The sequence below is a fragment of the Notechis scutatus genome, chromosome 3 (assembly GCF_049901735.1).
Source record: "Notechis scutatus isolate UNSWTSFEM ecotype Mainland chromosome 3, rNotScu1.2, whole genome shotgun sequence".
Classification (NCBI taxonomy): domain Eukaryota; kingdom Metazoa; phylum Chordata; class Lepidosauria; order Squamata; family Elapidae; genus Notechis; species Notechis scutatus.
The window spans coordinates 115611563-115625856 of NC_142011.1; the positions used below are offsets into that span (position 1 = coordinate 115611563).

The 14294-nt window shown below is 37.4% G+C and overlaps 1 protein-coding gene across 3 annotated transcripts in view; it reads right to left on the bottom strand.

Annotated features, from left to right (window-relative positions):
* Positions 1 to 14294, bottom strand: part of LOC113426379 (protocadherin beta-16-like) — a 138365-nt gene that overhangs the window by 44063 nt on the left and 80008 nt on the right. Inside the window, exon 1 of one of the 3 annotated variants that reach the window (XM_087961000.1) lies at positions 8820 to 11198. The exons of the other annotated variants lie outside the window; for them this stretch is intronic. Within the exon in view, the coding sequence (XP_087817126.1) occupies positions 8820 to 11174 (2355 nt within the window). The 5' untranslated portion in view covers positions 11175 to 11198. Of the gene's footprint in view, positions 1 to 8819; positions 11199 to 14294 lie in introns of those variants that run through there. 3 annotated transcript variants of the gene reach the window in all.

Sequence of the window (14294 nt, forward strand, 5' to 3'; positions counted from 1 at the left end):
GGCATGCTGGAAATGTAGAAAGAAACAAGGTACCTTCTATCACACGTGGTGGTCCTGCCCAGAGGCTCAAAGATATTGGATTAAAATAAAACAATGGTTATAATAAATTGTTAAAGAACAAATAGAGCTGGATCTGGAGTTATTTATGTTAGGAATATTTAAAAGGAAACATGAAAAAAATATTGTATTACATATATTAATGGTGGCTAGAATATGATATGCACAATGTTGGAAGCACAATAGTATTCCCCCCGATGAATTGGTCATTCAAAAAATCATTGATTGTGCTGAAATGGACAAATTGACCTATTGTTAAAAGATAAAGAAGAGTCTGATTACTATAAAATTTGGGATATGTGGTACAATTGGCTGGAATCTAGACAGATAGAAAATAAGGGAACTTAAGACAAGCAATCTATAGATAAATGTATATAATCGTATAACAATGTATATAAATGTAAATATGCACAAGAGATAAATATGTACAAGATAGATGCTACAGTATGGTTAATGTTATGATTAATTTTTGGTTTTAAAAGAAGTAAAAGAATAATAAAGTTTATTTTTTTTAAAATTGTGTTAGCTTATCCATTTCTGCACATTCTAATATTTTTCTAATCACATCTTCATCTGTAGGGATCTGTTCACTTTTCCATTGTTGTGCAAATACTATTCTCACTGCAGTCAATACATGTAAAATCAGATATACATTCCTTTTGTTATACCTGTTTGGTAGAAATCCCAGCAAAAAATGTCTCTGGTTTCAAATCTATATGTTGTTTTATCATTTTTTCAAGCCATGTATGTATTTTTGTCCACTATTTTTTCACTTGTTGACATGTCCACCACATATGATAGTATGAACCAGGTATCTGGTGACATTTCCAACATTTTGCAGATTTATCCTTAAACATCTTTGCTAACTTTGAGGGCAAAAAATGCCATCTATAAAACATTTTATAAAGATTTTCTTTGTATGAAGCAGACATTGATAATTTATAATTTCTATTGATCTAACTCAATCAAATAGCCAAAGTTTTTAGCCATATTATCATTGTCTCTTTTACTTGTTCCTCTTCCATCTTGATATTTAACAAATATATTTTCTTTATTAATTTTTCATCTGTTCCTATTAATATCTGATCTAGTTCTGTTAATTCTTTATTTAAATCTGGGGTGTCAAACTCAAGACACAGGGGCCAGATCTGGCCCAAGGGGTACTTAGATCTGGCCTGTGGGCCTGCCCTGGAAACAGCTAAGGACCAGCCCGCGGTACCTCTGCCAGGAAAAATTGAACTTGCGAGGGCTGTGTGCAGCCCTCCTGAGCTCCATTTTTGCTTGCAGTGAGTTGCAGGAGGCCATCCCAGCCAGAAACCAAGCTCATGAGGATCACGTGTACTGGCAGGATGCCGTCATAGCTGAAAATGGAGCTCGGGAAACCATTTTGTCTGGCAGTGCTCAGGCCACTTACAGGCACCCCCCCAACACAAGCGATGCCATGCTGACCAAGCCCACCCTGGTCTGCACCCCCACCCCAAGGTCAAACACAACCCTGATGCAGCCCTCAATGAAATCAAGTTTGACACCCCTGATTTAACCCATACATTTTAACATCCTTCTCATATCTCAATTATGTCTGCACACATGACCATTATGTTATCTCAATTCCTTCATCACTCAGTTCCTGTTTAGTTTTAAGTTCCCCCTTTTCATTTAAAATACATTTATATCTGGTAACATTCTCTATATCAATAACATTTGAATAAATCAGTGCCTCCATTGTGGAAAGCCAGATCGGTATTTTCAAATAATGTTGTTCTTTAATTTACTCCCATACTAATAATAATGCATTCCTAACAGAGCGTCTTTGGAAATAGCTATGCATTTTGTTTTTACCATACCATAAAAACATGCCAACCTAGTTCAAGATCATGTCCCTCCAAGGTCAGTAGTCTTTTGTTCCTCAATCCAATCCATTCTTTCACCCAAGTAAGTGTTGAAGTCTGATAGTACAATTCCCAGTCTGGTAGCCCAAAACCACCTCTTTTTTTAGAATCTTCCAACATTTGCAACTATTCTTGCTTTTTTCCCTTGCCAAATATATTTTAATATTGTTTTATTTAATTCTTTGAAATATTTTTTTCCAGTTGTATCGGTATTATTTGAAATAAATATGTAATCTTGGCAAGATATTCATTTTTATGGTGGCTATTCTTCCCATCAATGATAGTTGTAGATTTTTCCACTTCTCCAAATTCATTTTAATTTGTTCCGCCAATTTTTAATTATCTTCCTTAATCGTTACACATCTTGCTGTTAGTTGGATTCCTAAATATTTACCTTTCTTGACTATCTGTATACCTATTTTCCTCGTTAGTTCTTTTAACATCTAATCTAAGATCTAATCTAATAACATCTAATCTAAGAAAAAAATTCCATTTTTATTAGTTCTTTTTTTGCTGTATAATTGTATTGTTTTTTTTTTTTTTTTTATTTTTTTTTTTTTTTTTTTTTATAGATTAATAATTTTTATTTTTATAATTTTTTTTTTTTTTTTTTTTTTTGGTTTTTTAAAAAAAAAATTTTATTTTAAAAAAAATTCCATTTATTAGTCTTTTGCAGTATAATAACTTATAAATTTTCCTTTACCATCATGGTTAAAATACCTTAGAGATTTGCCTTGTATGATATAGATTTGTACTATGGAAATGGGGCAGGGTGGAAGGTGAAAGAGGAGGAGGGGGAGAGGTTCTACTCTTTCATCATTTCTCTAGGGAACAGGGTTCAAAAGTACTGAGGTTAGCCTGTAAGGAAGTAAAATACTGCAGCCAAAATGGTCAAGATTACACAGTAGGAGGAAGATTACTGTCAGAGATGCCATCCTTCACTCACACCTATGCTTCGCTAGATGCCAATCTGTCATTAGTTATGGAGGGATGGAGCTGTGGGGAGATGGGGGAAACTGAAAGCAATTTTCATGCCATCCTGAGACATCTCAAGGTTGCAGACCTGGGAAAGAATGCAACACCTATCCATCTACCCAAGGTGGTTTCAAGGACAGTTACCAAAGCATAGTCTTTGAATATGACTGGACAATGAGGAGATAACAGGGGGTGGACCAGAGAATGGAAAGGTAACTAGGAATCTTCACGTGCAAACTCTTAGTTCTGGCTTTGCTTACTCTAACCATTTGGCTTTTAGTAAAAGGTAACCTTTTCGCTACTAATGGGGTCAAGAGTGTTTCTTTCCCAAGAGGCAAACCTGGGCCAGGTCTGACAATTACTTTCAAACTACACTAGGAAAATGTGCATGAGGTCCCAAGAGTCAGAGAACTAAGAAGACCATATCAATTTTTAACAACATTGCTGACTAAACATAATATTAACTTCAGATGGCTAATGCAGGAAGGCATATTGGTGACATGGAGAGAAAAGAGACATAGAATAGACACAGTAGACAAAGCGGAGGAATTCTACAACCAACTTTTTGGCAGTGAGGAGGAAATGGAAGAGAGAGAAGTAATAGACGCAAGGGTCAAAAGAATAAAGGTGAGAGGAGAAAAGGAACTACAATTAAAAGAGAGAGGAAAAGAGAAAGAAGCTGGACCAGAGAGTAAAGAAGAAAGGGCTAAAAGAACCGAGAGAGATCAGAGCAACAAGAAGCACAAGACCTAGATATAGGTAGAGACATGCAAGAAAAATTAAAGATTTTATCATTGAACATTAATGGCTTGAATTCCCCCCGGAAAAGGAAAAAAAATTATTACTAAATTACAGTGACTGAACCTAGACATAATAGCACTACAAGAAGTCCACATCAAAAACCAACATAAGCTGTTATTGGAATACCTCAGACTGGGGAAATTATTCATGGCATTAGCACAACAGAAGAAGAGGGGGTGGTGTTATATGTTAAGGAAACAATCCAGACCAAGCAAATCTATCAGGATGAAGAAGGAAGGATACTGATTGTGGAAATAACATTGAATCAAAAACAGGTGTTACTAGTCAAAATTTATGCACCAAACAGGGGACAGGGAATTTTTTATAAAAAGCTACATAGCATCATTCAAGAGACAGAGAGTATTCATTTTAGGATATTTCAATGCCATAACAGACAAGAAACTAGATTGCAAAAGTGACCAAAAAAAAAAGGAAAGGAATCAGAAGGATATTACCCAGAACATTTTTTCAAATGACAGAAGAGCTAAACATTCAGGACATATGGAGAGAGAGAAACCAGGAGAGGAAACAATATACATACTACTCAAACAGAAATGAATCCTGGTACAGAATTGATATGGTATGGACGTCAATGGAGCTAATCTTGGAAATAAAGGAAGTAGAAATATACAAATCTCTGGGCAGACCATAATCCTATGAGAATCACCTGGAGAGGGCAAAGGAAAAGTTCAAGATGGATACTTATCTCAGCAATCTTAAAAGATGAAGATTTTATCCAGAGGATCAACAAAGAATTGGGATTCTTCTTCATAGAATACAAGAAAGGAGACACACCTATACAAAATCCATGGGATATGGCAAAAGCAGTCATGAGGGATGTCGCTATATCATTTATGGCGAAGAAAAACAAAAGTAAGAAGCAAAAACTAAAAGATTTGGAAGAAGAATACGGGAGTTTAGAGGCAGAGCTACAAAAGAAGCCACAAAAAAGGAGTCTAAAAGAGCAAATGGACCTAACTAAATGTAAGTTGAACATCCTCAAAAAAGAAGAATTGGCACAGTATATAAAGAAAGCAAATCAAGAAAAATTTGAGAATGCAAACAAACCAGGGAGGTGGCTAGTGTATAAACTGAAGAAACAGAAAGAAAAGAAATGGATCAATGAATTGCAAGATGAAGATGGAAATATCTGTTACCAAAATGAAGACAAAAATTCAGGTCTTCTATGAGAAACTATATGAAGAAAATGAAGGCTATACAGAAGAAAAAACTCAACAATATCTAGAAAAGGCTGAACTGCCAAAAGTACCAGAACAAATAAAAGGTATGCTCAACAAAGAATTAAGAATGCCAGAACTAATAGAGGCTATCAAAAAACAAAAGAACAACAAAATATGGGACCCCGATGGACTCCTAACAGAACTAGATAAAGAACTTCAAGATAGTCTAGGCCAAATGCTACTAGAGGTTTATAATGCCGTTCTTACGGAAGCAAAGATACCATCATCATGGGTGAGGCCAACATAGTCTTGATTCCAAAGGAGGATGCAGACTCAATGCTAATCCAAAATTACAGGCCCATTTCACTACTGAATACAGACTATAAAATATTTGCATCTATAATAACTGAATGTTTGAAAAGATTCCTTAATACATTCATAAATGTTGACCAAAATGGCTTCCTACTTAAAAGGCAGATAAAGAATAATATGAGAACAGTACTAGACATATTAGAATATTACAAAACACATAGCAAGAAACAAGTGACACTGCTTTTTTTAGACGCCCAAAAGACATTTGATAATATAAATTGGATTTTTATGTTACAACAATTGAGGTATATGGATTTCGATGACAAATTTATAAATATGTTCAGAGCAATATATTCAAAACAAGAGGCCGAAGTATTAATGAATGGTGATGTGACATGAAGCTTTGCAATACAGAAAGGCAAAAAACAAGGTTGTCCACTATCACCGCTGCTGTTTATCCTAACACTGGAAGTATTGATGAGGAATATTCGGAAAGATGAACAAATTAAAAGATTGGAAATCAGAAGAGAAAACTACAAATTACAAGCCTTCACGGACAGTTTAGTTTTCATTCTAGTCTGGCATGAAGCTTATGGAGGAACTGGTAGAATACGGAGAAGTAGCAGGATTAAAAATAAACAAGGAGAAAACTAAAATGATAGTTAAGAACATGACAAATAAACAGAAGGATGAATTGATAAAACGAATGAGTATTCAAATAGCAAAAAAAGTGAAGCATTTAGGAATGCTAACAGCAAGATGCATAACACTTAAAGAAGATAACTATACTAAATTAACAAATCAAATAAAGGCGGATCTAGAGAGATGGAAGAACCTGCAAATCTCCTTAATGGGCACAATAGCCGCAATCAAAATGAATATTTTACCAAAGATACTCTTTTTATTTCAAAACATCCCTATAAAGTTAGAGAAAAGCTTCTTTAAAAATTTGAACCAAACAATAGAAATTTATATGGCAAGGAAAGAGACCGAGAATCAAACTGAAATTAATGCAAGATGCCAAAGAGAAAGGAGGGTTTGGCCTGCCTGATTGGGAGTTATATTATCACGCTGCAGCACTTATCTGGATAAAAGAATGGATTGCATTAAGGAATAAGAGGCTACTAACACTCAAGCAGGATGGCACACTTTTCTTTGGTATGAAAAAGGCACAGTACATAAATACTTTCAGAGACATTACATAAGACAGGCCCTCTTGGGGGTGTGGAACAAAATTAAACACCAAAATTACATGGAAATTCCAATCTGGCTCTCTACACTAGAAGCGTTAATATACCCAAATCTGACAAATATGGGGGAAATTGTTGTATATATAAACGAGAAAGGAGAATTGAAAACCAGATCAGAACTAATAGCACAAGAGGTAGAATTGGAGTGGTGGTCATATCTACAAATACAGTCGCGATACACACAGGATGTGAAAACATGGGGCATTAACAACACTAGATAAACTGTTAGTAGGGATTGATGATAAATTGATTAAGGTGATATATAAATACCTATTAGACTATAAAATGAAGGAAAAACAGGTTAAAGAGACTATAGTGGTATGGGCCCAAAATTTTGGATATAATATTGAATTGGCTAGATGGCAGAATATTTGGGGAAAGAATAGGAAATTAACACTGACCACATCATATAAGGAACATTTATACATTTATACTGGGAACAGGCTCTCCTTGTTCCTCTGCCTCCCTTATGTCAGATTCTGGAGGCTCCAGAGTCAGCACATAACTCTCTGATGGCCCTGGCCCCATCTCTGTGTCGGAAACAGATCCCTCGTCTGAGTCCTCCCCAAACTCCAGGACTGGCCCAGGTTCCTCCCTACTGTCCAACTCTGCTGCCAGCTCCACAGGCTGCCAGCAGACCACAACAGTATCCAATAACATTTTACTTTTAGGAATTCAATTCTCCTTAGAGTGTTTCTATGTTTTGGGGTTCACTAATTGGACAGTTGACAGTTGGGGTGGGTAGAAGGAGGAGGAGGAGAAAGATTACTTTTCTTACTGAACTAGGAAAATGTGCCTGGAAGTCATATTTGCAGTTGGAGGGAGATAAATGAAGGCTGACATTTTTTGTTTCTGCTTTCTATAAGTGGTTGAAGCCCCTTTCAGGTCACAAGACAACTAGGCAGTGTAAATCAAGCCACTACGACCATCCCTTTGGAATGAGTGCTTATACCAAATGTACTGGTCATCCTTGGAAACTGATAATGTCCAGTAAATATCCCAGTATGTTGGCATCCTGTCCCCACATCTTTCCATGTTGCAAAAAGTGATACTGGAAAGATAATTAAAAAACAGATCTGCAGACATCTAAAAACAAATAGTTAAACTAGAAGCCAGCATGGATTTGTTAAAAACAGACCACACTAAACCAATCTTATTTCATTCTTTGACAAAGTGACTAAGTTAGTAGACCAGCAAAATGCTGTGGACATAGTATACTCAGATTTCAACAAGGCATTTGACAACATAGACCACAACCTACTTTTTGGTAAGCTAGAAAAATGTGAGATTGCAGTCAGAACAGAAGTTGTATTGAGCAGGTTTTGAGCAGTTCTGGTAGCAGAAATTTTGAGTAGTTCAGAGAACTGGCAAATATCACCTCTGACTGGCCCCGCCCCATCTCGTCTCCGCCTCCCAGGTCCAAGCTGATCAGCTGGGTTTTCTTTTGTTGCCCTGCACAGGAGAATGGAACTGGAAAGCAGGTTAGTGGGGTGATGATGGAATGGGGATTTTGCAGTATCCTTCCCCTGCCACAGCCACCAAGCCATGCCCATAGAACCGGTAGTAAAAGTTTTTGAATCTCACCATTGCGTCAGAAGTTGTGGGTGGAAGTTTTTAAGAAGAAACTGGATAGTCACTTGTCTGAAATGATGTAGGCTCTCCTGCTTGAGCAAGGGGCTGGACTAAAGGAGCTCCAAGATCTCTTCCAGCTCTATTCTCATTGATTCATTTTGGAGATAAACCTCCTGCAGTCTGTACGGCAAAGAGTTTGTTCAGTCCAACAACTCTCTGCCTACCCAAAGTTTTCATTTTGACTGAAGAAGTTACTTGGATGAGTAACAAAATGTCTCACTTTTAATAAACTTTGATCCAGTGGCCATGATTTATCAAATTGATTGATTTTCACTGACCAATTCTGCATTACAAATACCTAGAATTGGACCCAGAAGCAGGCATGCAGCCAATGCAGATCACAGATATTACATGGGCCAGTCTCCAGGCCCCAAGAATTGCCCATGCCACCATACACTGCACCAGCTGCAGCTTCCAAATTTCAAACACCGTGCAAATTGTTTCCTTCTGGGAAAATTGTATGATTTTCTTTTAAGGCAGTGCATATTTTATAGCTTCTCACCTAAAAGATTACATAGGACAATGCAGGATAAATACCCATATAGAAACTACAATACATGTAAAACCAATATACATTTCTCAGTACATTACTCTAAATAAATTAGTTTTCTCGAAATTCACAGTAATGTACATTAATAGACAATCTCTCATTTTTAGAAATTAATTATTTATGAGTTACTCAAACCATATAGGTTTATAATTACATTAATAATTATTCTCACCTGGGATATATGCTCTCTTTCCTCCAATTGATTAGGAAGATCACAGCACTCATTTCCAATGTGTGGATTCAGCACAGTTCTATGATGCTCCATAGTAAAAACAGGAAAGAAAGGCCTAAGGAACTTGAACTCACTGCTCAGAGACCCATCAGCTAAGCACACTTCATAGCTGTGGGCCTGGGAAGATGTTCCAGAATTAGGATCCACACACTTGTCTTGCAAGTTTGGTCCTTCAGGGAAATTTGATGCAGAACTTCCTACGAACTTACTTCGCTTCTGAAATTTGGTTGCAATAAACACCATGACAGAAAGCAGAAAAATGGATGAGATGGCAACCAAGCAGATAATCAAATACATTGTTAGAGTATGATCTCCTTCCTGCAGAATTTCACCCTTAGGATTATCCATAATTTTCATGTAAGGATCAGAGAAGCCATCCACTAGAAGAATTCTTAGGGTCGCAGAGGCAGACTGAGGAGGATGCCCATTATCCCTAACTACCACAATAAGAGTGTGTTTGAAACTGTCTCGGGTGTTCATTGGCCTCATGGTTTTTACCTCTCCGTTCTGAGTCCCAACAGCAAAGAGACTTGGATCTGTGGCCTTCAGCAACTGATAGGAAAGCCAAGAATTCTGCCCTGAATCTCTGTCCACTGCCACCACTTTGGTGACTAGGTAGCCTGTCTCTGCTCCCCGGGGAACCAGATCATTTGATGGAGAAGTGCTGTTCTGAAGGGGGCAGAGGATGAAGGGGACATTGTCATTTTCATCCGTGATAAGAACTCGGACCATTGTTTCTGAGCTCAGTGGAGGGGAGCCCTTGTCTACAGCCCTCACCATCACCTGGAAATCCTGTATATCCTCGTAATCCACAGATCGAATGGCATACAAGTTCCCAGTTTCAGAGTTGATGGAGATGTAAGATGATGCAGGCTCTTCCCTGATCTTTCCAAACAAAAGAGAGTAGGTTACTTTGGCATTCTCTTCTGTGTCCACATCCACGGCATGGACTGATCCAATGAGCAGCCCTGGAATGTTGTTTTCTCGTAAGTGCAAATTGTAGAAACTTCTTTCAAACATTGGAGGGTTATCATTGACGTCTGAAAGTAGAATGCTAATAACTGTCACTGAAGTGAGTCTGGGAAAACCTTGGTCGGTGGCTGTGATGGTGATGTTATATTGTGGCGTTTCTTCTCTGTCCAATGGCTGTTGAGTCACAAGCTGGTAGTAATTGTTCTCGGTCAGTTTTAGTATAAAAGGCAGGTTTTTCCCAGTGTTGCAGGTAGTTCTGCCATTGTCTCCGGAGTCTTGATCTCTGATGCCAAAAAGAGCCACCAGTGTTTCCGGGGGAGAATTTTCTGGTAAAGGATTAGTGATGGATGATACAATTATTTCTGGAGCATTGTCATTCTCATCTTCAATCTCAACAAGAACTGTACAATAAGTGGACAATCCTCCTCCATCTGTGGCTTTGATGCTGAGTTCATAATTATGATTTTCTTCATAATCAATGTTCCCTACAAGCGTAATTTCCCCAGTATGATTGTTTAACCTGAATGATTGGAGTACTTCTGCTGGTGCTTGGCTAAAAGTGTAAATGATGTGAGCGTTTGATCCAATGTCTTTGTCAGTGGCTTCAACTTTAGCAACCAATGAACCTGTATGACTATTTTCCATTAGCTGAACTTTATACACTGTTTGTTCAAATTGGGGCATGTTATCATTGATATCCAGAATATCAATAATTATCTGTGCTGTGCCAGTTCTCCTTGGGATCCCTCCATCCACAGCTTCCAGAGTGAGGATAAACTGAGGGATCACCTCGCGGTCTAATGGTTTTGCCAAAAGTAGTTCTGCATATTTCCTGCCATCATTTTTACTTTGTACGTCCAGCTTAAAATATTCATTTGGGCTAAGTATGTAGTTCTGGATCGCATTTTCCCCTTTGTCTAAATCATGGGCTGTCTCCAAGGGGAAACGCACATTTATGGGAGTCTGTTCAGGTATTTCAAAAAGGAATTGATTCTTAGAGAACGTAGGGGAATTATCATTGACATCTTCTATCTGAACTTCAATTTTGAAGAATTGAAAAGGGTTTTCCAGCAAAATTTCAGAGAATAAAGTGCAAAGATCATTCAGACCACACAAAGCTTCTCGGTCAATTTTATCCCTTAATATTATATTTCCAGAATGAGGATCTAGCTGGAAATTCTGCCTGGAACTCTTAGAAATCAACTGTGCTCTGCGAGCAGAGAGCTCCTTCACCTCGACTTTTAAATCTTTTAGAACATTTGCTACTATTGATCCAGCTTTCTTTTCCTCAAGCACTGAATAGCGGAATGGTTCACACCACATACCAGAACTACATAGAGAAATAAAGAACAAAACCACTTGCCTGCTAGGACGAGATGCTTCCATTTTCCCAGCCTCTTTCAGGAAAGGTCATACATTCAACAAGATTCTTTGTAAAGCAATTCCTATTAATTTCCTTTATAGTCTGACCAGAATCCAATGGGAGTTATTTTTTGGTATTCATGCTCAGATATTTTCTTCGGAAATTTCTCAAGATTTAATTGAAAGCTGTTGCCTTTTGTTCTGAGATTCCTTTATGTAATGAGTAGATCGTTCTGAAGTAAAGGAATCTCTCTTTCTACTGTTTGGTGCAATAGCACCACCTTGTGTGTAAAGTAAAATGTAGCACTGGTTTATGAAACTTTTGAATAGGGCATTTATTCTAGCGTATAGAATAGTGTGTGCATCTTTTCAAAAGACTAAAGTATTCCTTCTGTGTACATTCTTGGTGTTATCTGTCATAGCAAGACAATATGTTAACAGCTTTCAATCTAGAGAAAAAATATTCCTCCCAAAATGTAAAAGCTATAACTTTTGGTTTGATTGTGACATGAATGTGTGTATAATAATGTGTATAAAGTAAGTACAAGGATCCAGAGGAATGCCACTTGTGTGTTATATTTTTAGTTGCACCTTTTCATATCATGAGTTTATAATGGCCATGTAAGTTATACTTGGAAACAATCATGATTTTCCCTTCCACTCATATCTACACATTTCATATTTCCTTTCAGAAGGAAATTACGCAGCCAGGAATCTAAATTAAAAATTCTCCAGTTGCAGAAGTTGTCACTGCATTTTGTTTGTTTCTTTTTTCTTATTACTTTATAGAGGTTTTTACCTCTCTTATCTGTCTAATGTTTTGTTTTGGATTTTTTTCGTTTTTTTGTAACAAATGATGTAAACAGAAGAGAAGAACAGGAATGAATAACTGAGTATCATGTTAGACCATTTTGGAACAGGGGTGGAGACTGTTTTCTTATATTTCATATCTAAAAATTCAGAAATGTTCAATGTATCTTTGAAGCTGAGATGTAGACAGACAACAACCCGTGTTACATTCAAATTTCCAGAGGTATACCTTTAATAATTTATCTAACAAAGGTTTAAGGGCTTAGAGCTGACTTAATCAGCTGAAGGGAGTGTAGTTTTTTAATAATAATATAATTATAATTATATAATAATTATTAATAATAATACTTTAATAATTGCTGTATGTATGATGAGCCATAATAATAAAAAATGCAAAGGGCAATTTTTCTCGGAACAGTTTACAGTGTGCAATGAAATTGTTAACACCATTAAACAACATCTGCCTCTCCCAGCTCCTTTGCAGCGACACAATAGGTGAATAAAAATGCCAAATCCAGTCTGATTGTCCAGCACAAGGGTGTCAAACTAAAGGCCTGGGGGTTGGATCTGGCCTGCGGAGTGCTTAGACCTGGCCCACAGGGCCACCCTGGAAACAGTGAAGGACTGGCCTGTGGTACCTCTGCCAGCAAAAATGGATCTCGGGAGGGCCATGGGAATTAAGATGCCCTATGGAAACTGCATCAAGAGACTGGAGAAAGATGATCGTTACAAATACCTGGACATCCTTCAAGCTAAGCATCTTTTAAGCACACCAGAGTTAAGAAGAAGAAGATCAGAAATCAAGAAAGTGAAGATGATTTTAAAGTCCAAACTCAGTGGAGGAAATACCATCAAGGCAATTAACACCTGGACAAGCCCAATCATTAGATTCACAATACTAGAAATAGTGGAGTCGACTCAAGCAGAACTAAAAGCCTTGGCTAGGAAGACCAGAAAAATAATGACAATGAATTAAGTCAGAATTAAGAAGACAGCAACAGACAGCAAATAGGATTTCTGCAAAGAAGCTGAAGAAATTGTGGACCATGTAGATAAGCTGCTGTAAGAATATCACACAGATGGTGCATTGGAAGATCTGCAAGAATTCTGTTTGCCTGCAAGCAAGAACTGGTGGGATTATAAAATGGAGAAAATAATAGAAAACAAAGAAGCTAAAGTGCCCTGGGACTTTAGAATTCAAACAGGGAGCATAAATAACATTCAAGACTTAATAGTTGTTCTTAAGAAAGACACACACCCCCGCCACCGCCAAATAAAACCCTGGATAGTGGATGTGGCGGTATCTGAAGACAGCAGAATGCAAGAGAAAGAACTGGAGAAGATAACAAAATACAAAGGCCTGCAAATGGAAATAGAACAACTGTCAGATCCCTGTATCTGCCATTCTTCAAAAGAAGAAGAAGGTGGGGGGGGGATTTGGTACAAGTAATCATTTTTGATGTAACCTGAATATATTAAATCCTATATTGATTCTGTATAACTTGCATATGATATACAACTGGAGGACTGGAGCCAGATGTCCAGAAACTTGTCACCTCTTGAAGAGATAACAAGATGAGAAGGAACCATAAAAATTCCAGCTCTGGAAGATACCCCTGGGAACTCTGCTAAGATACCTTCCCAGAGAAGGGGGGGGGGGATTAAAATGTTGGTTCTTTGTTTGACTAAATTCACATTTGAATAAGGGGAGGGATTCTAACTTCCTTTATCTATGAGTGTATACCTGGGGATATCTTAGACTCTGCTTTGCCTGGTGTTGAGATAAAATCCCTTTCAATAAAGGATTCCTTTTGAAACACCTGGTCTTCAGAAGTTAATTCTTTTCGATTGAAGGGAAAAAGTTCAGTGCTTACAACAACTGTGGCAAAAGAAATTAAATACAAAATTTATCCTCAGTCATGGCCAGGAATTGAATCTGGGCCCCTTATTTATTTAAAAAAACAAATAAACACTCTGACACTGAACTGCTCTGATCCTTCTCCAACTTGATACTAACCATGTCCACTTACAAACTGCATGCTGTTTTCCCCAAATCCAGGCTGGCAGTGTGGAAGTTGGATTAAATGTCCTTGGGAATAGAATATAGAGACACAAGAGTAATAAAAAAGTTGTGCCTTCCAAGATGGCATGCACTGTTCCAAAGGACTAAGGTTAACTTATAATGGGTTTCACGCTAGGGTTTCATAGTTTCTCAAACTGGATTGCAACTCAGAGAAATTTAAAGGAATGTAGAAAGCAACCTTGTCTTGA